General features: G+C 35.3%; 1 protein-coding gene across 1 annotated transcript in view; it reads left to right on the top strand.

Annotated features, from left to right (window-relative positions):
- The first annotated feature begins 2,582 nt into the window (after window positions 1-2,582).
- The window catches only part of CFAP46 (cilia and flagella associated protein 46), a 66,884-nt gene continuing 43,889 nt past the window's right edge, over window positions 2,583-25,577 (top strand). The window contains exons 1-18 of the mRNA XM_077784768.1: window positions 2,583-2,811; window positions 3,149-3,273; window positions 4,209-4,340; window positions 7,200-7,264; window positions 7,775-7,939; window positions 9,267-9,390; window positions 10,745-10,839; window positions 11,625-11,732; window positions 12,760-12,859; window positions 14,523-14,621; window positions 15,932-16,122; window positions 17,222-17,450; window positions 18,441-18,561; window positions 20,286-20,409; window positions 21,321-21,451; window positions 22,814-22,959; window positions 23,481-23,614; window positions 25,152-25,364. Of these exons, the coding sequence (XP_077640894.1) occupies window positions 2,763-2,811; window positions 3,149-3,273; window positions 4,209-4,340; window positions 7,200-7,264; window positions 7,775-7,939; window positions 9,267-9,390; window positions 10,745-10,839; window positions 11,625-11,732; window positions 12,760-12,859; window positions 14,523-14,621; window positions 15,932-16,122; window positions 17,222-17,450; window positions 18,441-18,561; window positions 20,286-20,409; window positions 21,321-21,451; window positions 22,814-22,959; window positions 23,481-23,614; window positions 25,152-25,364 (2,351 nt within the window). The 5' untranslated portion in view covers window positions 2,583-2,762. The remainder of the gene's footprint in view (window positions 2,812-3,148; window positions 3,274-4,208; window positions 4,341-7,199; window positions 7,265-7,774; window positions 7,940-9,266; window positions 9,391-10,744; window positions 10,840-11,624; window positions 11,733-12,759; window positions 12,860-14,522; window positions 14,622-15,931; window positions 16,123-17,221; window positions 17,451-18,440; window positions 18,562-20,285; window positions 20,410-21,320; window positions 21,452-22,813; window positions 22,960-23,480; window positions 23,615-25,151; window positions 25,365-25,577) is intronic.

Raw genomic sequence — 25,577 nt, 5'->3', positions numbered from 1 at the left:
AAGATAAGATAAAGCAACAACTCAGGGCTGGGGACATTCACAAAGCACAAGCTTAACTCCTTCAGGGTGGAGATCACAGACCCAGGGCTATCAGCTGCCAGGCTTCGCACAGACACTGGTACCTAAGGGTGGGAAGAAAAAGGGTTTGTGTTGGAAAATCCTTTGGTCAGAGGCACAGTGACCACCCATCCTGCACTGTGCAGAGGAGCCCAGCTGAAGGGCCCCTTCACTTGGGGAAAAAGCGGCATCCATGTGAAGGACAGCAGAAGAGGTGTCATGGCCCATCAAAGGCCCCCCCAAAAGGGTCCCCAGCAGCAGAGCACTGCAGCACGATGCAACAAATCCAGAGTCTTGCAAGGGACAGTGTCAAACTGGCCCTCTGCACGGGAGGCACATGGGTGTTCCCACCTGGCCCAAAACCATATGAATCCATGGGATTCTACACTCTTCAGCATATGATTCCACCTAATCCCTGTCATACTCTCCCAGTTCCCCTGTGAAAAACGCCAGTCACTTGGTTTTTAAAATTTTAAAAGTTTAATAATAATAAAATGGTTAAAAATAATAATACAATTAGAGTAATAAAGTTTAGAGTTAGGACAATTACAAGACAATAAAAGGCAAAGAATTACGGACATCTGGAGGCTCTCAGATGCTAAGTCACTAAGTCACGAAAAGCATGACTTGTGAACAAAGGAATTACCCTTAAACCAATACACTTGTTGCATATTCATATATCCTTCATGGTTATGCATACATTCTATTTAAAACAAGAAACTCTGTCTGTTGTATGTCAACTGTTTCCTTTAATCCCCTGGCAGTCTTCCAGTCTGAGCAAGGCCTGAAGAAATTAGCTTCTTCTGATAAGAAGCCATAAATTCCTCTCCTTTGGAAGATTTAGGTGTTCCTCAAAGTGAGTATCTCATTCCTAAAAAAACTTCCCCCACATACATAGTCTCTATTTTAACATTATGTTGGAACCTAAAACTATATTTAACAGACTACTTAAGAGAATTAATACAGCATAACTTTCTAACATCACACATATAATATTCATTGTAATATTTGCAAAAAGCCAGTCATGAAATATGCATTCTTCACACCCCCAACCCTCATGCAGAAAAATTCTTTCTTTATTTCTTTGTTTTATCTTTCTTTCTCTTTGTCTCTTTTACTATTAAATAAAAGATATAAATTTTTGGCAACAACATTTGACCTTGTTTGGTTTTAGTCACATTTTCTGGATATATTTTGTACCTTCAAAGTTTTTTTATTCTATACTGAGAGACTTAGTTTTCTTTGCTCTTCTGGGTTTAAACTGGATCATAACACCCAGGTATTTCATGAGGATGAATAAGTAATAGAAAAATTTTAGATGTCTATATTATGGTGCTGCCATTTTGGCTATTATCTACATTACAGAAGTCAGTTGAGCTTTAAGGTACTCATTTGTATATAAGGAGACACTAGTCTTACCTGAGTCTGTGATTCTGCCAACAGACATCCAGAAGTGTCTGGGCTATAGCCAAATAAGAGTTACAAAGTTTGGGTACAAACATCATGTATATATATATATCACAGTAAGCAACACTAAGTCGTTATTATCTAACATGATTACACAAGACCAATATATTGCTGCTTCAGAAATCAACACAGGTTTGCTATAGGGTTTTTTCCTTGCCCGCCTAATTTCAGATTAGTTTTGTTTCTGTTTGTTGATATTCATAGAAGACAGTTACATGACTTAAATGGGTACTGTGGCCAGGGAAGGGCTATGTAGTACAGGTAGGGATTGGTCTACTCCTGAATTCTTTACAGACCCTTGTACTGGAACAGCCTACTGGTAGAGAGTTGCAGCCTAGTTCGAAGTGCAAAGGTTTAGGTTTGAAATTGAATTTATGTATGTAAAACTTTAAATTGTCTTCATGGCAACAATGATTTTCCTCACAGAATCTGGTATGATTCAGTAGCTGAGGGGCAATGGTGAGGCTCTAAACACTTCATTTGGTGTATTGATGTCAGTGCAGTCAGGCAAGTTCTTTTTTTTCTTTTTCTTTTTCTTTTTCTTTTTCTTTTTCTTTTTCTTTTTCTTTTTCTTTTTCTTCTTTTTCTTTTTCTTTCTTCTTTTTCTTTTTTTTCTTATGTTCTCTCACCTGTGACTTCTTCCTGAGCTGGCAGATGTGGTCCCAATGTTCTTGGGCATTTTGTTCTACTTTAGGTGGTGTATGCTTTATTTCGAAACGTTTCGGGCTAGAAGCTCTCAACACGGGGACAAAAATTACTAGTTACAGCATTTCTTAGCACTACTTTCATCTGCAGGAAGGCCTGAGTCGTTGTCTGTGTCAGCTCGAGCCCGTGCCCGTTCGGAGCTGCCCGTTGCCGCGGCAGTTTCCTAACAGCTCCCCCGCCCGCCGCCGCACCGGGGCCGACGGGGCGGTGCTCTGCCGGCTCGCCCGGCCCCTCGAGCGGGGCCGAGAGGCGAGAGGAGGGCGAGAGGGAGGGAGGCAGGGAGGGCAGGTCCACGTGTGTTGTGGGAACGCTGCCGGGATACGCGCCTGTGTTGTGGGAACGCTGCCGGGTTACGCGCCCGTGCTGTGGGAGCCGCGAGCGGCCGAGGGGCAGCCTGCGGATGTCTGGCAGGCACCTCCTGCAGCCGTGCCTCTCGCTGCCCGGGCGGGAGTTCGGGACCTCGGGAAAAGCCTCGCGCTCGCGGCTGAGAGCTGCCCCCCGCCACTCGCGGCGGAGCCTCGTCCAGCCGCGGGATGGAGCTGGCGGTGAGGGAGTGGCTGCTCGCCGCAGAGAGCGCAGGAGGTGAGCGGGCGGCCGGCCGCTGCGACCGCGCGACCGTCTTTAAAAAGAAGTAAAATTAAAATCCGACTTCAAACAGGAAAACAGCTTGGTCCTAATCTGTTTTCTAAATTATCTTCCTCATGTGCTAACTTTAGTGACTTTAAATAGTAAGAGAGTTGTTAATGCTTCGTCTTAGAACTATGCCTAACTTCGAACAACATGTGTGTGACGTTATTTTCCTTAAACATTCTTAATTTATTTCTGCAGAGGAGAGACTGGATATCGTGTAGCTCATTTGAATGCAATCATGTCAGTACACCTGGAAACAAAATCTTCTTTATTGCTTTTTTAATTTCAGATGTTCAGGCTTTGAAGAATGCTTACGAGTTAATCAAATCAGCCAGTGAAGGACAACTTACACTTGATTCAGCAGATAACATCAGCACCGATTTATATGTTTTATGTGCTGAACAAGCGCTTCAGGTTTGTAATTTAGACCTTTTATCTGTATTAAATGTAAACATGTATATGATGTACTGTATTTACAGCTGTTACAGTTACTATTTAAAAAATCTCAGAAGTACCTGAGGACAGAATTACACCGTTCTGGTTTTGGAGAGCAATTGTTTAAATATGCATTTTCCATTAAAACTCTGTGGTTTGTGATTTTTGTAATTGTATCCAAATTAGCAAAGTGTACCATAATATATACAAAAATGTTTGCCATGCCTGTTTTTTCTTGTTATGAAAAATTAAGCATTAAGTAATTTGGTTATGACTGAAGAAAATACATTTGTGAACATCTGTACCAGGCAAAAGGACCCTAATAAAAATAATCATAACCCCGGTCCATTCCTATGATGAAAGGCTGTTGCTAATTGAAATGACGTCTATAAAATATGGTTGAGATTTTTAATTTTGAAGTATTTGTTAATATTCAATTTATGATCATAAGTGATTGGGTTTTAAGCAGACAGAGTTTGCAGTAAATTCCCCCAAACTTCAATCCAGTCAAAATCTGTGGTCTGAAAATTGAGATGTAGCACTGACAAATCCTGCCTTCTTAAAAAAACCAAAAACAAACCATTATTCTCTTAAGAATTTTGTCTTTATGTTAGCAATTGTGTTTAAAACAGAAACATTTTTTGATACTGTAAGCAATTCTATGACTAAATGAGAAGCTTTGTTAAATAAAGAAGCTTTTGTTATCAAATACATTTGGAATGACAAAACTATGCCTTTAATAAATAGTAATAGGCTTATACCACAACTGGTATGCATCTCTATGGAATATTGCTTACATACTGGTATGGAGTTAGATGTTACCCTTGATTAGACATGCATTTTAAAAAGCGAACAATTTTTAATTATTTGTTGCCATTTTTAAAACATTGAAATGCCCTTTTTTTGGGTTTTAGCTGGGATATCTGGAAATTAGCAGTGATTGTCTACAGATGTATTTTAAAGGAAGATTTCCTGTGAACCAGTTTCTTGGCAGAGCATATTTGTGCCAAGGCCAGTTGCATGCTCCACTCTCAACAGATAATTTGGTAAGAAATCATGATGGTTGCTCTATATTAAGCCTGATTTTACAGGTATTTATTCCTAGGTTTTTATGTGTTGCTTTAAGTAATTTAAAATATACAAGGACAATCAGGATGGTGCAAAAAATCCAAGGAAATATATTAACAAGTAATTTGTGAGAGAACAAAACTTACCATCTGAATCAGACTAATACTTCAAATATTTTAGAGAAGACAAAATAAAAAACACCTGTAAAATTTTTCAGGTGGTTGATTGTTTTAAGTCACCCTCTTAACTTTTTACTTAAATGTGGTAAGTTCAGATCAAATTAGCTGTAACTGTTAAAATAATCACTGATTTTATTTGGGAAGCATTTAATAGGATTGTGGGAAGTGGAGGACTGAGGAAGCCCTCAGAGAAGTTGTACAGTTCATTTCTGTGGCAGTGTACTTTCAGCACTCATTTATTTATATAATCAGTATACATCAGTAACATGTTCATGTAGTACTTGCATGTGGCTTTTTGCAATGAGAGATGGTAGCAATTCAGCAGGATACTTCTGCTTCTGTGTATTGCTTTGAAGTGTTACAATTCCCTCTATATGAAAAGTAGTTTTTATCCCGTGCTGCTTTTAAAATGGAGTGGAATCTGTTTTCTGTCTTCAGTATTTCACTTGTCCTTGTACTGTGATCAGTCAGCTTTGATCATCTGTAAATGGTATCTAGGCCCCCAAAATAGCTTTAACAGATTTTTTTAATCATAGAGTATTCTGACTTGGAGGGGACCCACAAGAATCATCAAAGTCCAACTCCTGGCTCTGCACAGGACTACCCCAAAAATCCAACCCTGTGCCTGAGAGAGTTATTCAAATGCTCCTTGAGCTTTGTCAGCCTTGGGGCCATGACCACTGCTTAGGGGAGCCTGGGCAGTGCCCAACCATCTTCTGGGAGAAGAACCTTTTCCTGATATCCAGCCTTTCCTGACACAGCTCCAGTGGTTCCCTTGGGTCCTGTCCATGGTCACAGAGAGCAGCAGTCGGTGCTGCCCCTCCACTGTCTCTGAGGAGGAAGCTGCAGAGTGCAATGAGATCTCCCCTCAGACTCCAGCAGGCTGAACAAATCAAGGGACCTCAGCCAGTCCTTATATGGCTTCCCCACTGGGCCTTCACCATCTTTGTAGCTCATCGTTTGTGTTACTTGTGTTCACAAATATAGCTGAGAAAAATTTTAGTAGTTTCTTTGAATAATGTGTTTGAATTAACTTTCAAGCTAGAATCTTTCCACTGTTACATTTTCTGTATTGTCTTTCTTCTATGACCACATGTGCAGAATACCTGGTCAATGGTCACTTTAAAACTCAATGCATGTTTGAAACGTCCTATGTCCTGTTATGTTTCTAAATTAACACTTTATTCTGTTATGTTTTGTGAATCTCGATCAATATTTGCTGTTTTCATCTTGGCTTTTGCTAACTTCTTTGAAGAAAAAAATGGTCTCAGATTGTACATTCTTGGCTTGGTTCCTTGTGTCATTTGTTGTAATGGTCATTTAAGATACACTTCACATCAGTTGTAAAGTTTTTTCACTGCTGTGTTAATAATTTATGAAAGTATAAGAAATATCTCATGCTCTGTGACTAAGTAATCATCATTCACTGGGAAAAGATAAAATTGTCCTTATTTTGATTTCCATCCTAAGGAATCCTTCTTAATTAAGATGCTTGTGTTCTTAAGGGCCAAGTAGAACTTCTCAACTTTAGTACATATTTAATCTCTGTTTTTCTCTTTATCTAGGCAGTTCCCATTTATTGCTCAGTACCCTTCTTATGCCACCCCAGAGCCCAGTAAGTCAGTCCCAGTTATCTTGGAGGGTTTAGTTTCTCTTTTCTAGCATACTGTAGAGACTCCCTCTGGTGTAATCCCGTTCCTGCTCATCCAGCTCCACGTTGGATTTCCTATTTGTGCTGCGTCCTTCTACACTTTCAAAAATCCTTTTATAATGCTATTTCACCCATCTTCTTTCCACTCTGCCTTCAGGGATTTGTACATACTAATGAGATCTTCCCTGAGCTGCCTTCTTCAGGCTCAACAGTCTCAGCTCTCTGTCTTTCACCATAGAAGGTATACTTCTGTTCTTTCTTGACCTTATCAGCCCCGTCTTGGACTGTCCACAGCAACCATGTCTCTCTCCTGCTGAGGAGCCCAGCACTGGGAACAGTGCTCCTGATGTGGCCTCACCAATGCTGAATAGAAGGTCGCATCCTTTCTTTGTGGCCCTCCTGCTGGCTGCACTCCTCCTAAGGCATCCCTGGGCACGGTCAGCCCATTTGGCAGCAAGGGAGCACTGCTGGCTGGTGTTCGACTTGTGTCCACCGGGATGCCTAGCTCCTCCTCTGAAGAGCTGGTTGCCAGCTCCTTTAATGATAAAAAGGGCATGCCTGTCACAATTTTCTGTTGACAAATTCATGTTGGAACCCTTTTAAAGAAAATAATTCCTCAAGATTTTTAATGGGATAAATGAATATGACATTTTTCCCTGCTGGATTTGCTCTCGGATATTTCTGAACTTTCTTTGCTGAAAGCTTAAAAAGTATGCAGCTTTGTAGTTTTGGAACATTCCAGTCCTGATAATTAATATTTGGCAGAAATAAAGTAAGCTGAAAATAGAGTCTTAAAATTTAAAATCAGGAAAGCATATAAATAGACTATCAATCAGTTTTTAGTTATTCTGTTTCTATAGCAACAACTTATTCTGGTGGTATATTTTAGTTGAGATTGGTCTGAAAAGAAAATTTATTAAATATATTCATATTGAAATAGGAAAATAATCTACTGATTTATAAAATCTATATTCAAATTGCACTAGCTTTTCTTTGTTCTGTTCTAGGAAGAGTTTGAAAAGTTTGTGCTGTTTTTTATGAAGGCAATAGATTTTGCAACCCATGAAAGAAGGTAGGCCCTACTGATTAACTCTAAATCCTAGGAAATGCTACTTATCTCTTTTCAACTGTTTGTCTTGATTTTCATTAGATAGCATGGAGTTGTGTTGTTCGGGTTTTTCCTTTAGATTTTTCCTTCCATTTTGTAAATTCTGTTACAAAATGCTATGTGTGCTGTAACAACATAAGGATACCGCAGTCTTACATTGACAGGATGAAAAGTCCTGTTTAAAGCTGTTAGTTATCTCATAATTTCTTACCCTTTTATAGTTATGATCTATAGAATGAAAACAATATGTTAGCTTATTTTTAAGTGGTTAATTATTGAGTAGAGTATAGTTACAAGAGTTACCTTACTCTTCTTGTTCTGTACTTGTCTTCTCAGTTCTTAAGATTGCCTCCAATGAAAAGTAAAAGTTGCACTTTTTAACTCCTTAGAAGTGTCTTACAGTACTCAAGCTGTAATTTTATGTTTATTCAAGTTCATGAAATACTAAATTTTTTTTCATTCTTGTTTTTTCAGGTATTTTTTTTTGGTATATAACACCTCAGTTCTTTATTGGCAACTTGTGAGGCCGTTTCTTAAGCCTGGATTCCGCTATTGCCTTATTCCCAGCCTTTCACGGATTGTTACAGCATTAAACCAAATTGAAGAGAAAGACAATGAATGGCGAGCAGAACTCATGATGTAAGTTGAATTGTATTTTTTCATATGAGCATTCTGTAATCCTTTTGGGACTGCTACCTGAGGTAGCCTTTAATAAGGTATATTTCACTGGTAATGTTGTAGATGTATTTATTGTGAAAAGCTTAATGAATAACTTTTTAAAGAGACATAAATATACTGAACATAAAAAGGTGCTTCATTTCTATATTTACGTTAAGATTGAAGTTTTAGTGATGGAGACAGCAGTGCCCTAGATTGGATCTGAAGTTTCACAGTCATTTTTGATGTAGTGTTTGAGTCATTGATAGTAATTGGAAATAAATGGTGTATAAATATCAATGTATTGCCATTCTCACATTTCCTGAGCAAAGCTGGAGCATAAACCTTGAAATAACTGTACTGAAAAAACAGTTTTATGTGCAAAAGCAGTAGTGTCTATGTAATTTTTCAAGGTCCCACAACCTTTTGGCAGAGATGTCTTGATCTACTATTTAACAGACTGATTGCAGTTCCTTTTGCACTCCTACCATAGTTTTTTCCCTTTCTCTTTGTGAACTTTTCTGGTTTTGTGGTCTGTGACTGTGGTTTATTGCTATGTAGCATTTTCTTTATAAACTGAAACTGGAGGGAAGTAACAAAACATTCCGAGGGTTGTGCTAAGGACTATCTGGAATACCATGCATGCAGTTTTCTGGTATCCAACTCTTGCTGGGGTATTGATCAAAACAAATAAATGCACACGGTGTGTTCGTGTTATAAAACTAATGGTTGTATTGGTTGTAATGTTTTTTTGGGTTTTTTTTCAAGTTGTATTTATTCCTAAAATTTTTTAAATTATTATTATTGTTGTTGTTAATTTATGTTGTGGAGTCACAGGCTCTTTTTCAGTCAAATCAGATAAAGTATAGAAAATCCAGTAGATATATTGCTGTTTCCAGTGTGAATAGTTTTCTTTTGCAAAATGGCTTTGAAATATTAGCCTTTCCAGTAGTTAAGGGAGAACTGTAGAATATGTCTCACAGAAATGTTTTTGCAAAGTGTATGCACTTTAAAATAATTAATATTTTTAATTCCAGTTTTCTTGTTGAGAAAAGTTTTCACAAAAAAACTCCAAATTATGCAATATTCTTATTGTGATCTGCATCAAATATGTGTATATATCTGGAAGAAGCAAAAACGTAGAAATTAGAGGGTCTCTTCCGTGTTGAGTCAATGCTTTATAGCCCTAACTGCTTGTACTGCATTTAGAAGTGGTACCTTGAATACAAAGAGTGTTAAAAAATATATCTAAGGATTATTTTGGAAAGTGTTAATAAATATTTAATACAAACATTTATTTGATCTGCAGAAATTTACTTGAGTGCTTCCTTGATGCTTCAAAGCTGGAAGAAGCAAAAGAGTTTTCATCTACTGCAGCACTCTTTATTAAGGAAAATGTTCCAGATAAATACTCTCAAATATTTTCTTTAATGGTAATTATGAAAAATATTTTAAATTCCCATTAAGACAGGAGCTCTCTCTACGTTTCATAACATCATAGTTATAATTGTTATATAAGATGTTTTCTTCATTTAAATTTTGTGATCTACCAAACTATTCTGTAGCTATGCTGAGATTTTCACTAATTGTATATTTTTGATATTATAAGCTAAAGAGCTCCCTACTGCTCCTTGTTCTTTTGACACATCATAATATAATGGGAATAGCTGTGGCTAACCCTAAAAATTCTGTTTGGGATTAATTACTATTGAAAAAGAAGGTGCAGTAAGAGCACCTGACTTATGCCACTAAGGGCATGTTTAATATCTGTTCAGTATTTCTCATGCTGATAAATACTTCAGTGATTCAGCTTGAACCCTATAAATAATTCTGGAAATTGGAGGATATGACAATAGTTCACATTTATTGCATGCCCTTAATTTAGGAAATATGAGGGTGAAGACAAACGTGGCAAAAGCAGAAAGAGGCAAATAAAATTTGAAAATTGTGTGCAGGCATATTTTCTTTCATTCTACTACACGGTCTGTTGTCTTTTTCTGTCTATGCCCCAAACACTGCATTCCAAAAGTGTATGTTTATATTACAAATTTCTCTAACATTTGAATCATGAGAACCAATATGCAGCACTCCAGAGATGTGATAACAATGAAGCAATTACCCTGGGGCAAGCTTGAAATTGCTTTTGTATTTTTGATAAGAATTATTGAGCAGACCTGTTTGACATTGTCCTTAAAGAGAAGAATGAAGTAGGTCTAAAACTGTGCTTGGGCTACAGAAGTATGTTCCAAGCTATTGAGTGCTTTAGTAGCAGCATACTGGAGTCCTGCAAAACTTAGTGTTCCGGTACAGCTTAAGTAATCAGTTTTGATAGTTGTGGGCAGTCAGTGTGAGTTAAAAGAAATTATCTGCATACTATTAATGTGTAAGTCTACAGCTAAATTGAAGTAGCTGCAGTTTATTGAAATGTCTTAATAATATTTTTTCCCTGCCTATAATCTATAGGTATAGATAAAATTTAATTTGGCTTGTTTGTCTTAGCCAGATGAGATGATTTCAGAATGAGTTCTATCACAAGGTATTAAAAATGCATTAATTATGATTCTAACTCAGAAGGTAGTTCCACATTTATAGTTCTGATCTTGGAAGGTCAATATAACTCTACTGGGTGATCTTTGTATTAACTATGCAGAACAGCATAGATTATCTTAGTAGCCACATTGCCCCTAAAGTCCATGAAAACAGTCAAATACCTGCTTTATTCTAGCCCTGTTGAGTGTTGGTCCTTTGCTTATTTAATCAAATAATAATTAAATTTTTATTTTATAGGTGTATCACAAACTAATGGATATTTCTCAGGTAGAGAAGGAAATACAAAATTCCATTCATCTTTTGGTTACTTATAAAATGCAGGTGTTAAAGCTGTAAGTATGAAAATGTATCCTTACACTTGTACTTTGATGCTGCATATTACAGAGGTAGGATCAGGTTCAGGGATCCCATATGCTTGTAGAAAAAAATCAACTGCAGAGTTTAATTCCTCAAGAATAAAATCATTATGACAGTTTGGGTAGTAACAGTCAGGTCTGTTTAAACAGCCTCATCAAAAAAGCGAGCTAGCTCTTTGGGAATGTAGGGATTAGTGTGTTGTACAGGTATTGCAAGGAGAAAGAATTTAGGAGTCTGAAAGATATTTTAATATCAAATGGACTCCAGTTCCATCCCCAAGCTTTGTACCAGAAAGGAAAGGTGAAATGGGGAAATCACCTAAAATACAATGTACATACAATGGAGCATAATGCTTTTTAAACTCTTTCGATTTTAAAGGTATAAGAAAAATTTGAAAATTAGACTTCATAACAAAATTTCATGTAATTTTTTTTCCAGTGTCTCAAGATTTCCTCATTTTAAAAATATTGATTCTTTTCTTAGTAAGAGTGGATTAATTTATACTGACATTATGGGAAAGGAGTCTTGCACACTTTTTTTTTGTTGTTGTTCTGAAATAAAATTTACTGTCTGAAATATTAACTCACATTCTGAAGTTAGGTTTTATTGACTTTTTTTTCTTGATATTTCAGTATCCAGGTAGCCCACTGATACCTTGGCATAAAAGCCATCCATTCTGAAGTTAGGAGAGTTATTTCAAATTTTTAATGCAATTACATTTCTCATGAAAAATTATGACCCAATTCCTCATATGTTGCAGGCAGTGGGACACAAATGTATTTCCAAGTGATGCCACTGCAAATCTGAATTCTATATATGTGCTTTTGAAACAATATGATGTACCTCCAGCATCGCTTCTCAATGTGAAGTGAGTTTTATTTATCGTACCCCCCTGGAGATTGATGATAAAGCTGTTCCTGTGTCCATTGAAGTCTGTCAAAATTCCTGATGAACTTGCAGAGATTGAACTCTTAGCTTTTTGTGTTGTGTTAACACATAGGTCATCTTAAAAAAGGACAAAATCCTATTTGGCTTTATGACAGAACCCAAGATTAAAGATTTTTTTTCCATACAGCTGTTTGTATAGCAAAATTAAATATTTACATAATAATTTCTTATTGATAAAATGAGATTTTTAAAAGGTCTTAAAATGGATGCATACTTTTCAGACTGTAGTTATTTTTTAACTTTTCCTGAGGCCCTTCCCAACTTTTCAGCATAAGTTTGACCACTATTCCAGTAGTTACTGACCACTGTTGCAGTAGTTACATCCCAGCTGTTACATATGGAAGTAATACTATATTTTTACTTGTTAAAATAAACACTCTTTGACAATATTCAAGTATCTCATCACTTCTCCTGTTCCAGACAGTAGACTATGCTCATCTGGTTATTTACAGACATCCAAACAGTTAGAACATAGTCTCCATCTCTGTGGCTGTGTTCTTAGTTCCTAGGTAGCAAACTGATGGATTTAACTGCTTTGTGTGCCAGTTCATTGAATTGTATTTCCAAAATTTTCTGGAATTTTTCTGCAATCTGAAGTTTCTTACTCCACCATGTCTGTGCTTCATGCATTTCATTCTGTATTTCTTGTCTTCTTCAGGGATTGTTTGTGCAGGCTGCATAGGAGTATGCTAATTATTTTCCATAAACAGATTAACTTTTGTATTTTTCATGTAGCCAACTTTGAACTCTTTCTTTTTTCCTTGTTAACTGTGAGCATGACTAGCATAATTATAATAATGATAGTTATAATAATAATTCCTCTAATATTACTATAACTCTAAGGTTTTCAGATATATTGCACAGTTACTTTCAAAGAGTGTTTTTTTAATTTCATGGAAGAGCAATATAAAATTCTCTAAATGATTTTTTTTTTTGCATTTTTGAAGGATTCCTTTGATTCTGGAATTAGCTCATTTTTCTCTGAAAGTAAACTGCACTGAGCTTGCAGCTCATTGTATACTTGATTTGAAGAATGCTCCAATTACTGTAAGTTTTAATTATGTGGGTATGGATTTTTTTTACACACACCCCATACTCCCACACCCCTTTTGTGTTTACATTTTTGAAATAGTACTAATGCTTCTATGGTAGTCTGTCTGTGTATTGTTTATATATTCATTGATATAAATAATTATTGTGATACTTGATCTATTCCTAAACTAGAGAAGTAGATGCAAGGTCAGAAAGTATGGTGGGTAGATTAGGGTGATTAGCAGTGCAGTTTATTTTGGTAAATAAATGTTAACTGTAAATTTTTTGCTATGTTTTTAAAATGTTACCTGTGCAAGAGTTTGATTAGAAGTTAAATTCCAATTTCTATTATAACGATCCCACTTAGAGTTATGCATAAAATTTAACTTATCCTCACAGATTTTTTTTTTAATTCCAGATGTCTGATTCAGGCCCATTATTCTGGACATTTCCTGAAAGTCTAAAATCATATAATCATAAAATCCATAGTGTTCCACTGAAGATGTATTTAAATACCCTAGATCAATGATTCACTAGGATTTAATCTAAGTATTTACATAGACAGTAGTGGGAAATATCTATTGTGTGGCAGCAATAGAGAAACTTGGTTTCTATTTCAACAATCTCCATTGGAGTTAATGTGTTTTTAAGTGATGATCTTCTGATTGCCCCGTATCACTTGACAGTGATTTCCTGTTATAGTAGAGTAAGGGAAATCTATATAAAAAATTTCAGTTCCTCAGCTTTTGCCAAGTACTTGCAAATTTCTCAACCATAACATGAATTCAATCTCAGTGTGTATTTGTCATCACGTTTTTCACAATCTCTTCTCTTTTCCAGACATGGGGATGTTCAATTACTAAAGGTCATGCTGAGTGATTTGATAATAGATCATAATGAATTAGTAATGGCAAGGCTGTCTGAATTTCCTTACTACACCAATTTAACCGAAATACAGCATAACTTAGGTGTTTCTATGATCCTTACATATAATTTATATGATTTAATAGTCAGCTCTTTCCTAAGCTGTTAACAGTCTAACCTCATTTTTCACTTAAAAATTCCACTGCCCATCAAGCTAAGTCCTTTCTGTTTTGAGTAGCACCTGTTTATTCCAAGCCTGTACCTTTTTAATAACGTTAATGAGTAAATGGAAGAGGGCAGATTTAAACCAGATATTGTGAAAATATTATTGCTTGTGATAGTGGTGATGCCCTGGCACAGGTTGCCCAGAAATCCCTGGAAGTGTCCAAGGTCAGGTTGGATGGGGTTTGGGGCATATTGGGATAGTGAAAGGTGTCCCTGCCCATGGCAGGGTGTTAGAACTGGATAGGGTTTAAGGTCCCTTCCAACCCAAACATTTCTGTGATTCTATGGTTCTATTAGAACTGAAATCAAATTACAGTATAGGAGGAATCAGGTGTACACTGCTTTTCTTACTGCAAATCCTGGCAATGAACAGCTTAAAAGTTATTTTGCAGCCTCCAGTGAGGAATAAGAGATTGCAGTTCAAACAACAAATTCTATCCCCTTTGTATCATTGCACTTAACTGGCTAGTATAGTGGGATTTTCAGTAGGAAGATACAGTACTGTGTTACTCTAGTTGATGGGTTTAACTTTTGTGGTATTTTTTTTTTATTTATTGAAATTAACATTTTGTGTATTAATACTTTGTAGGAGCAAGGAAAACTTATTGAGATAGAATGTCTGGAATGTGAATATGAAATGAAGAAAAATGGCACAGAAACTGTGACTTATACAAAAGGAGTTGTTGAGGTACGTTCTTTAACTTTGAGAAAAAAGTCAAAGTTTTAATTTGTTAAATGTGGGATATTGCATTTGATGTGTGTCTTAATTACATAAGGATAAGGAATTCTTTTAACCTTCATATTCTTTTAAATTGGGCTTCCAAGAAGGAAACTGAGAAAAATAAACCACAGTTGTGTGTTGCTCCCTTAAGTCTTCTGTCTGACTATAAAGGTTCATAATATATTGCTTTCCAAGAGCAAAGTGGTAATATTGAGGCTTGTTTTTGTATTTTGCCTTTATGGGACCTCTTTCATGGAATATCTCGGGTTGGAAAGGACCATTAGGGATCATTGAGTTTATCTCAACTGTGATTGCATGTTATGGTCAATCTCATAGAAATTCTTATGTCAGAGAAATGTGGATTGTTCCTGATAAATTGTCACACTAGGAAGGATTTTCCTGAATTTCTGTGGTTGGTTGGCTCAGTTACAATTCAGACCATTAAAGTTAGAAGCCTAAATATCAATATTATAAACGTTATTGGAGAGATACCTACAATGAACAGTTTAGACCAGTTGTTAGAGTCACCTTATGTTCCTGCAGTGGCAAGTAGGAATATGTTTAATGGAAATTGGTAGTGCTATTATCTAGGGCTGTTATAATTTTGGAGTTCAGAAATTCCACTCATCTTTTGAAAAAAGCCCTCTTGTTAATTAATTCTTCATAATATGAAGCACTGCTAATACTAAAATGTAAAACAAGATATTTATGTATTTCTAAACTTTAAGTCTACATTGTATGCCATTGGAGAGGGATTTTGTTTGATTTTTTTCCTGATTTCTTTTTTACTTGCATAACTTCTAAAAATAACATGACAAATGACAAATCTGTTACTGTAGATAACATTGGCTTCTAGATTTAATAAGAACCAAGTTTAATTGACAGTATGGAAAATTCCATTCATAATATTTCTCTTTTTTCCTCTTTTGTACTGCATCTGTAGCTGAATGTGAAAAAAACCCACAATGGCTAAACCTTCTGAATTCACAAGTAATCAAAATTATCAATTTTTGTTTATCGTAAGAATGTGGAATTGCTGACAGACTTCTGCCAGAGATATGTGGTAGTAGCCTGGAGCACCTAAGAGAAATACACTTTAGTTACTGATGGCTGTTAAAAAAAATTATTTAAGGAATTATTAAGAAAAAAGTTTCCAAAGTCTGCTGACTAAGGGAATGCTTTCTATTGAAAACAGTCCTAAGATTAAAATTTGGAGGAACATGTAAGAAATTCCATTTATTAAAACAGTAGTGCTAATTAATTCTTCTTGTATGTAGGCTCAGCTGAAATTGATCAAAAATCTTGAAGTAACATTAAAACATGCAGTTCAACTGGGAGATCATGGTGTGATTCATGTTGTTTGTGCAACCCAGTGGAATCTGTGTTTACCACTACTACAGCACAATTTGCATCAACATGTGCGAAAGCCATTGATCTCAGTTGCTGATGTCCTTGAAGAGATTGACAGGTAATTTTCAATGCTGTGTATTTTTTGAAAGGTCTCAAAGCAGCAAACTCATTTAAAAGCTCAATTTCTGTGATATTAATTGTCTTTGAGAATTTTCCACTAGCTTGTAATAAATGCATGTCTGTATGTTGCATACATTTCACTGTTAATCATTTAAATATAGGTTCATTTCAGGCACAATTTTACACTGTTGAATGAACTATAACAAATATTGAAATATTTTAGGAATTTAAAAATACTCTAACTAATCAAAATCATGTGAGAAAATTCCAAAGCTGCAGTATGTGTTGGACTGTGCTCTAGATACTTGTGTTAACATCAGTTTTGTTGGTTGCAAAAATAAAATTTTAAAAATTGCTTCTGAAAAAACATGAAGTAATTTGTGTCTATTAATTCACCTGTCTTAATTTTTGGTTTGATTGCAGCATTAATTGTGGCTACTTTGGTCCACAGGAAATGGGTGGTACTTGCTCAGTCAGGCTGGATCTGATGTGGACGTACATTACTTCTATGGCATGACATTTGATAGGCTTGAAAATCTTTCTTCTCTCTCTTTTTCATAACATTGCTTTAATTTATCTGATGTTTTTGTTGTTTTTCTTTCTGAAAATAATCAGTGGTAGTATGTAGAGCTCGGAGCTGTCATGAGCATCTTCTGAAGTGGGTGATGGATAGGGAGCTGAGTGTACCTGGGACTGAAGAACATGCAGTTTTTGGTGAAGATATGCTGGCTTCATAGAGTGAAGTCAACAACACCTGGGTAGAGACCGCTCTTAGATAAAACCTCTTCACCTGATTTGTATACCTAAGTAGTACTGAAAAAGAGTTCTACAGATATGTAAAGGCCAGTTAGTCCATAAGAAGTGTTGCGTTCTCCTGCAGGGTCAGTGAAAGTAATACACAGTTAAATTTTCTTATTAATTTCAGTGAAAAAGGCATGATAGTGAAAATTAAAGCAACAAGTCAGTTAAAAATAGAATATCAATTTTAATACTAGAGTCACTTTTAATTATTGAGTTTCACCTTCAGGTGAGTTTTAGGTCTAAGAATTTTAGTGGGCCTTATTTTAACAGTTTATACTTAAATTTGTAATCCTTAGCATGTTGATTTTGTTGCGTTGCCAAGTTCATATGGAAATAGCTCGTATTGAAGAAGATGGGGATAGACTAGAGGCTGCTCTGGAACATTTGCAAAAAGCTATGCACCTGAACAACAGTGGGCAGTATCAAGAACATCTAAGACTGAGTTTTAACCGCCTTCGTTTGACTGCTATGCTGTATGAGTCACCTGAGCATTTAGAGGATCAGGCAGTAATGCTGATTGAACAGGTAAGCATGGGGAGCAAGGTCTGTAGCTTATTAAATTCCAGCAGAGGAGAGACAGCTGTTTAGTAGAACTGCATATTAGTAGAGCCAACATCAGTTTGTTTTTTCAGCAAACTGTCTTTGCTTTGTTGCCTTGAAGTGGTTGTGCTGCTTCACAGTCTGAAGATCATAATAGAGGACTTTTTTCCCAATTCTTTCAAAGCTTATTTCTTGGGGGAAGGCAGGGAGTTGTCAATTAGCAGAAATATCAGCAAAACAAGGATAGCAGTTGTCAATAATTAGGATTTCATTGCATTAAACAGTTTTATTTAATGAGAAGCACAGTGTCCAAATTGCTAAATATACTAGTTGTATATGAGATAAATCAATAGCATGTGGCACTTACAAATGCCACTAAATAATATACTCTAAAGTCACAATATGGGCACTGTCAAGAGTTACTGCATCTTATTCTGTTGTGCTGCCTTAGCACCTGAACAAAAATCATACTGGCAACTGATGGTTTTCCTGGTTTAAATTATTTTCCATGCAAGCTTACTCAGTTTAAATGTTGCTTTAAAAAACCCACACCTCCTCCAATTTTAGTTAGTTCTTAGTAGCCTAGGACTTTTTAATATTTTATAGCAATTCCTAGTTACTTCACACTGGATATGTTACTGTTGGTTTTAAATAAATTCTGTTATTTGTTTGAGAAGATATAACATAATGTAAGGTTATATACTGAGGAATATACTGTAAAGAGAAGCAGGAACAGCACTTCATATTAAATTATCTGTGGTGTGATCATGGCATATCAACAGAAGTTCCACAGTCATTTTCAATGACAATAATGCTGTACAATGACGTGTAAGATAGCTAAAGATACACAATTGCTATGGGCATTTTTTTGACCAGTAGCAAGTTATATGATGTGTGTTCTCTCATGTTTAGTAAATAAGGTCTAGTTGGAATATAAAATGAACCTTATAACAATGAGTTCTTTCCTTTATGTAGGCTAAAAGGGGAAACCAAAAGGATAATATGAGGAAAAAGAGATCCCTTCTGGTAAATGCAGGACTTGCATTAGCTCCTGATACATTTCAGATAGTCCTTGACAGTGAAAATGAAGCTAAAGGTAAAGTATGTGCGTGTGACTTAGAGTTACTAACTTAGCTTGGCACACTCTTAAGGGCTGGACATAGCATGCAGCGGCAACATATAGGGAATATTGCAACACAGATGAAGTGATAGTTCTGCTGAATTTTGTGGCAGACTTTGTATAAATTTCACAAGGGATAAAAAAGCTGTATGGTGATCCTGGAAAAGGTGCTGATTTCCCCTCCAAATTCCTCTGAATCCTACTGTTGTGCTGTAGTGTGCTGTAAATAGTTCTATTTTCACTATGTACAATTCCTGAATATTTTTAACCAAGGTAATTTTTAATTGATGTTTTCAGAAATTTCACCCAATAATACCCAGTGTTAATTACACTGGATATTCTTCCTATATTGTAGTTGTTTTTCTCTTCTGACATCTTGCCTTTGAGAGCTCTAGTTTTGCACAGAGATTTAGGTGTGAATTCATTGTTTACTTTTTAAAACATGGAACATAAATGGACACATTCCTTATGCCCCAAACAGAAAAACAAAATCAATTTGTGATTATACACCCTCTGGTTGAGGAAGAGTGGACAGGGAATAGACTTCCCAGATTGCTTAACTGTTTTGTACTATCTTGGCAATAAAGCAAGTGTGTGTGACTAATTTTACTAACTTTGAGTAAAACCAGTGTACTCCTGCAGTAGAGATTATGCTGGAGGAAGAGAATGCTACAGAAAGAATCCTGTTTCTTCCAGAGCAGGCTGTGTATGCTGTAGAACACCATGCACGTCTCTCATGCTGTCTGTTCAGCCAGGCCACGAAGACCACCTTGCATATCCCCATTTCAAATTTGATCAACTAATTACTTACAAGCCAGAGTCATATTTACAGATCAACTATTCTACTCTGTGCAGTCCTTTTAAGAATATGAAAACTATGTTGCTGAGAAACATTTTTATACATTATTTAAAGTGATAAAATTTATTGTATTTGTGAAACGAAGAGAATTAAAATAATGGACATCTCCTTGCTGTTAAATTTTAACTTGACAACTGTACAATTACTTTTGAAGTTCCTCTGAGAATAAATCTGAGCACACATAGGCCTTCCAGGCTGAGTCTTTAAAATTAGTGAGATTATTACAACATTGAAACTATTACAAGAATTCTTTTGACATAATATTTAATAAAATTTTGTTCTGAAAAATTTCAGTTGTTTCTTAGGCTATCATTCAAGCAGTGAGTTTTTGCTTTTTCTATGACTTGTCACAAGCTTACACATGCATATTGAAGGAGTAAGAAAATACATACGCAATTTATTATATTAAATGTAATAGGACAGAACATAAGATTTATAAGATTATTTTTTCTTTTCAGTTGCATATAAAACTTTCTGTTTTCAGAATTAGTGTGTGCTTTACATATTACATGGTTCACTTGCTCTTGAATGAACTTAACTAGAACACTACATGTCCTGTCAGAAAAGAGGTGTATTTGAGATATTTGGATACTAAAAAAGCATAGATCAGTTTTGGATGGGGCAACTGTATTTCAAGATATAGGAAAAAACCAAAATAGATGCTGGTGAAGTACATGATTTTATGTTGGTTGATTAGTTTTGGTAAAGCTTGAAGAAATGAGAAAAGGGCTGGATTTTGAGTGTTCAGCAAGGAATTAGGAATCTAATTCCTTGCCGTTCTTGTGGATTTTAAAATTTCTAATATATAAAAACTACCATTAATTTTTGTTTCTTTACCAAGTTTTCTCAGGTAAAAGTAATAGTCAAATAAGCTACCTCTGTGCAAAAGCCCAGCATCATATTAGAAGTGTGGAGAAAGTTGATGAACATTTGAAACACTTAAGAAATGGAAATGGCAGAGAAAGGTAATTGCTACAGACCAGAAGTGTCTCTTTCATCTTTTGTAAAAGTCTTTAAGAGGAAAAGCTCTGTCTCAGAGGTTCTTAGTGGATAGTACCTTGTAAGAGGTTAATGTTTCTGAACCTGGAAACATAGTAAAAAGTGTGTATAATTTCTTGTCCGGAAAGCTCTGTTACATTTCCATGCTATGTAGAATTCTATTCTTTCCCTCTTTCTAGTCTGCTCTCTCACATGTACACTTAAACTCACCTGTTCTATTGATATGAGCCCAACATACAGAGGGATGAGTGGATTAAGTCTTGTACTTGATGAAGAATTGATACTTGCAAGTGTCTTTTTAAGTCCTTGTACCTAAAAAGCACATCATGTGCTACAACTTTTTTGATACAAAAACTAAGTAGTTCATTCTGAGAGTCAGAAAGATTTATCTGTAGAAAAATGACAAGTTTAATTTTGACAGTTTATATCTCATTTTGTCATTCTTTATTTAAAAGGATGTGTCTACCTTTTTGCTCCATGAAAAATTCCTGTGCTGAAATAAAAAGGCAGTTGTTTTCTAAAAGATTTTAAATCCAAACTTGTTTTCAAGATTTATTTTTAAATTCTCAACATTTGTTTTGAAATATTTAGCTTACTTTATGAGATAGAAAATTAGTTTCATGTTTTGAAACTTTAGTAGAATTACCATCCAAGAGAAGAATTCTGTCTCTTGATACGCTAAAGAGATTATTTTTAACAGATAAAATAATAGTGTTACCTTTGCTACTGACAAGAAGTCTTCAATTTATTAATTTTGATTAGATGCAACATTTTTCCTGATGCCCATCATTATTGACGTGATTATTTTTGTCAGTCTTGAACTGTGGAATCTAATCCTGCTTATTGACTAATTTTATTTATGCTTTTTCTTTCATAGAATTATACTTTGGGCAGATTTGGCAAAAGTTGCATGTAAACAGGAAGTGTGGGATGTCTGTCGTGCAGCATGTAGATTTTGCCTCTTGTATGATGATATTTTGTTTAGGGAGGCAACAAAGCATAAAGAAAGTAAGTGACAAAAATTTTCAATGTTGTAAGGAACTTTTGAATCACTTATTTAAGTTACTAAAAGGAGCCAGACAATATTGTTTTCTTTCCTCCCATTCCCAAAGTTTCCTGAGTTTCTTTTCTGGCACTGCATATTGGCATACATGGAATATTCTTACTACTTTCAAATCTAGAAATCAGTAATTACGGTTTTTTGTAGGAGCCATACTCTGGTGTCAGAAGTGTTTCACCAGTGCTGTAGAGAAGCATTTTGATGAAATACATCTACCTGTCTTTAGAACACCGGCAAATTCCCTCATGGTCATCTAGGTCCATATCATTATGCCTGATGGAGCTGTAGTAAAATGGGTTGTAAGTCGCTTTGTTTGAGGCTCACATGTGGACATTTTTTACCCTTTACCTTTTTACCCTTTTTACCCTATTAGTGAGTGGTTCCTCTGAGGTATCCAACATTGTACATTGTTCCTTGAGGATCTGCAGGAAACCTAGCACACGTTAAGAATTTTTAGTCTGGGGAAAAGCACTTTCAAATCACTCTCTACTTGCTGGCTTCTAAAGTAGGCTTTGTAGGAATTTGTAAAACTCACATTTAAGAAGAGAAGAAATGGTTTTCCTTTTCACTAGCCAAAGTTAATCAAACCTATTCCATATTTTTTCCAAAGTCCACCTAAAATAGCACATCAATTTGCTGATTTTCTATCACAAGTTTTGCATCTTCAGACTAGACATGTTTAGTTTTTTGTCTTATTTCCAAACAAAATAAGGGAAAAATAAGCACACTTACCAGAAACTGAAGGCAACCATACACCAAAAGCATAATGAATAGTAACTGGTGTATTCTTACAAACTTTGTGTTTATATTAAAACAAATTTAGTCCTTTCTCTTCATTATTAAGCTAAAGAAAAAGAATACTATTTTTTCTCTTTGACAATGTGTGCATTACCAGAAAGTCATCCCAGTCCATGATCCAAATGCACAAATGCTGCAGCCTCTGCATAATCCAGTTCTATGCTCCACTTCCATTTATGCAATAAAATTCAACTAGTGGCCATGGAGTCTGTTCACACTGAAATGTCAGTGTGCATACTATGACTGGAGCAAGTTATTTGCTGAAAATATTGAAGATTATAAGAAGATTATTGAAGATTATAAATAATTGAAATACAGCAAAATCACAGGTAATAAATGCCTCAGCACTGCTTGAGAATGGGTTTTGAGTTCATTAATGAAAAAATTACTTGAAATAAAACTCTTTTCTTGCTAACTAATCCTTGTGAATTTAAGAATATGTAGGGATTTGTAAATTTAAAAACAAAGATGATTATTAGCATGGAAATAATAATGAGTTTATTTATTTTTAGCACAGAAGAACAAAGCTAATGCAACTATGATGATTGATGATCAGTGTGACAGGTCATCAGGAGAATCATTGCTGCCTGCTCAATCCTTTTCTTTTGAAGCAGATTTACTCAGAATACTAGCAGAAATAAGATTTATTAATGCAGAGGTAAATAAATTACACAACTGTCATTCATATTCATTTAGTTTTGTTTTATATACAAATCTTGAAGCACTGGAATTTTGAGTTTAGTTATTTTCTGTCTCCCTAGGAAGTAAAGGAAGAAGTGGTTTCATGAAGCAACCTTATCAAAATACTGTGGGAAAGTAACTGTAGCAATAGTTTTACTGCAGGTGCTGATGACACTTCATTGCAAGAGATTATACTGTAAATTTTTGACATCTGACATTACATTTCTGGATCCTTGAAGTTCCAGCATGACAGAAAAACTTATATATCTAAATAATGGGTTTTTCTCCATGTAATTATTTTGTAAAATTAGCTGTAGACAATTTTAAGCTTATGAAGTACTGATCTTTGTATTTCATATACTTGCACATGCCTGTACAGCAATTGAAAAAGCATTTTGTTTTTTTAAAATTTTTGAGGATGTAACAGCACTAATATGATGTCATAGTCTGTCTTTACAATAACCTGGGTAGGCAATTTATTTCTCTGTGTCTTTTCAGGCAACTGTTCATTTATTAAGATTGCAGGGAGTTAAACTGAATGATCATGCTGTACCTCCAGAAGCTGCGTATCAGTGTCATCCAGGATGTGTTTCATATCTTCCTGACAGTGATCCAGAATGGAAAACATACAGGTGCTTTTTTGTAATACATATCAAGACCAAGGAACTCTTAACTGATCTTTATTACCTGACACCCATGATAATTGCAAAAACTGTGTCTCCCTAGTAAAATTGTCAGCAGATTCTTAATTTTTGTAGGTAGTCATGGGAAACGGGGAAAAGATCTAAAAAAATAGTTTGAAATGTTTTTTCTTAGGTTTTTTTTTCATTCTGGAGTGTGGATTTTATTTTTCATTTAACATTTATTTTTCTGAAACTAGAATCTAGTGTTCCAAGCTGAAAAATTATTAAATTGTTGTATATTGACACTTAGATAATTAAATTCTCTATTTAAAAATATGTTTCCTCAAATCAAAAAGCTCTTTTTGTCTTGGTTTATAGCTCCTATACATATAATGATTTCATAGTACTGAATGCATAAGATGAATTGTTCCAGTTTGCAAATCTAGTGTGTTCCATCCAATCAACTGAAATGAATTTGGGAGAGTAGAATATGGCAAGTACTGTCTTTTACTAGTCTGACATGATTATTTCTTGCAAAGGAGAAGAAAGGGGAGAGATTTCTGAAGATGATGCTTAGACTTTCTGCTGTTCACATTCACAGTAATACCAGTGTTACTGTTACAGCGGTCATGTCCTGAGAGATCAGGATGGCAAAGTTGTGTCCCTTGGTCTGTTCATTAAATCTGAAAATTAAGTAAAGTTTCTCACACTGTCTGCTTGCAAATGTTCAGTAGAATGGGGAAAATTATAAACTGATTGAGCCAAGGGGCAAAGAAGATGGGAACTCTGTTCCAAAATTTGCTACTAGCTATTTTTGAGTTTACCTAATTAGATTAAAAACCCATAGGTAAAAAAGGACTTTGGTCTGGTAATCTGTCCTGTACCATTGGTGACATAGTAATACCCATTGTCAGTTTGTGCTTTTGAATTTATGACTTTGGAACCATGACAATTCTGTATGACAATTCAAGACTGTATTTTTTGTATTGTTTTTTTCAAAGTAATAGTACATTTTAATAATTAAGAAATAAAATAAATTTATTGAAAGAAAGTTATTGCATAACTGAAAAAATGTTATTCTATTTAAAATTATTACAGCCTTTTGAAGCACTTTGAGTGCAAAAACACTTGCAGTTTTGAGCAATAAAGATGCATGCTTAATTCTCAGATGGCATGCCTCACTTAGATATGTGTTCAAATAGAGCCTTGGCATGGTTATTTGATTTCTGGCACTGATAGGTGGATTCACACATGCATTTAAAACCCCGAACATGTGGATGAAACATAAACCATAGACAATGTTTCTTAAGCTAATAGCACTTGAACGTCAGAGACTACTCATTTTATGTTGATGCTACTTCCTCTTCTGAACCATCTTCTCTTTGAAATAAAATATAAGTCAGTGAATGAGAACTTAATAAACGCAACTGAAACGTAATTAAATTTTTGTTCTTGTTGTTGGTAGTACTGCATATTTAACCTTATGATAGAATTCCTTCTGATGTTGAACCTTTGGAATAACAGCTTCTTTATACTAATTTTATAGTTTGTGGATAGACAGCTTATCTTGGTATGCTATGGAAAACTTCCAACGTGCAGCTGAAATAGGACAAGAATTGAATGAAGCCTGGATTGTTCACAATGCTGTGGTGTATATCTTAAATTATAACAGACATGTGATTTCTTCAGGAAGACAGAGGGACATTATTGAGTATCTGCAGACTCTTCTTGGAGCCATCAAGACTGTTGGGCACGATGGGTAAATTGAGATGTTTGGATACGAACATACTCTTCTTTTCTAAAACACAGAAAATATTATTGCAAACATTGGAAGTCACTTTGTGCTGTGAAATATTTATTGCTGGCTTTCATTGGCAGTGAAAGAGCCTTGATATATATATAGAGTAGCTCAGGAGGTAAATGGTGAAAATTGTTAATCCTTTCTGTTTGTTCTTTGTTACTATACACTGTA

This window comes from Lonchura striata, chromosome 7 (assembly GCF_046129695.1).
Source record: "Lonchura striata isolate bLonStr1 chromosome 7, bLonStr1.mat, whole genome shotgun sequence".
NCBI classification, from domain to species: domain Eukaryota; kingdom Metazoa; phylum Chordata; class Aves; order Passeriformes; family Estrildidae; genus Lonchura; species Lonchura striata.
Note: the sequence above shows the minus strand (reverse complement) of the source record. Positions and strands in the feature narration are given on the sequence as shown.